This window comes from Talpa occidentalis, unplaced genomic scaffold (genome assembly GCF_014898055.3).
Source record: "Talpa occidentalis isolate TD23 unplaced genomic scaffold, MPIMG_talOcc4v2.1 talOcc4.7, whole genome shotgun sequence".
NCBI classification, from domain to species: Eukaryota; Metazoa; Chordata; class Mammalia; order Eulipotyphla; family Talpidae; genus Talpa; species Talpa occidentalis.
Window position 1 is genome coordinate 249,151 of NW_023605083.1, and position 1,075 is coordinate 250,225.

At 80.3% G+C, this 1,075-nt stretch overlaps 1 protein-coding gene across 1 annotated transcript; it reads right to left on the bottom strand.

Annotated features, from left to right (window-relative positions):
* Positions 1–348: 348 nt before the first annotated feature.
* MRPL41 (mitochondrial ribosomal protein L41) lies at positions 349–818 on the bottom strand. The gene has a single exon (XM_037494880.1). The coding sequence runs from the start codon at positions 816–818 to the stop codon at positions 411–413; it is 408 nt and encodes a 135-aa protein (XP_037350777.1). The 3' UTR covers positions 349–410.
* Positions 819–1,075: the final 257 nt, after the last annotated feature.

The following is a 1,075-nucleotide window of genomic DNA, read 5'->3' on the forward strand; positions in this document are numbered from 1 at the left end:
ATGCTGCCCCTTCCAGGGCCCTGGGCTGGGCACTGGGGAGCCCGCTAGGTCATTTCAGGGACAGACGCGGACACCCTGGAGGAGCCAAGGTTTTTAATAGAAACAACGGGAGGCCGCTTCCCCGCGCCGGGCAGTGTCGGCCGGTCGGCGGGGCGCAGGCCCCCGGCCAGGGGGCACCGCGGAGGTCGGGGTCCGGGGTCTTCGGGCGGGGTGGGGGGCGGCGGCGGAGGTCGGGGTCCGGGGTCTTCGGCCGGGGGGAGGGCGGCGGCGGACGTCGGGGTCTTCGGCCGGGGGGGGGCGGCGGCGGAGGTCGGGGTCCGGGGTCTTCGGCCGGGGGGGGGGCGGCGACGGAGGTCGGGGTCCGGGGTCTTCGGCCCGGGGGCGGCGGCGGCCGCGTGGCGGGCCCGGCCCTAGCGCGGGAAGTTCTTGGGGTACAGCTGGAAGAGCTTGCCGTCCTGGCTGGGCTCGAAGCCGTACTTGTCCAGGCGCTCGGGGTCGAACGCGCCGTCCCGGAGGTCCCTCTCGATGGCGGGCGCCGCCGCCTGCTGGAAGAGCCGCTCGGCCGTCAGGGGCGCGTCCTCGCCCGCCGGCGCGCGGTAGCTCACGTAGGGCCGCAGCCGGCAGCCGGCCAGCTCGGGCACCACCAGCTCGGGCACCATGGCCGGCACCAGCACGAAGCGGCCGTCGCGGCCGCGCACGCCCGTTCCCTTGGCGCCGCGGCCCTTGTAGTGGGAGCGCGGGCCGCGCTTGCTGGTCCAGCGGCTCCCGCGGTCGGCGCCCCGCAGCAGCACGCGCGCCGCGGCGCTCAGCAGGCCCATGGCGCCCTCGCCCGCGCCCGGCGCAGGCGCGGCCCGGGCTCCCGCGACGCCGGCGCCCGCGGCAGACGTCAGAGGGGCGGGGCGGGGCCCGGCGCTCCCGCGACGCCGTCGCCCGCGGCAGACGTCAGAGGGGCGGGGCGGGGCGGGGCCCGGCGCTCCCGCGACGCCGTCGCCCGCGGCAGACGTCAGAGGGGCGGGGCGGGGCGGGGCGGGGCGCGGGGCGGGAGCGCGCGGCGTGGGGGCGGGGCGCGGGGGCG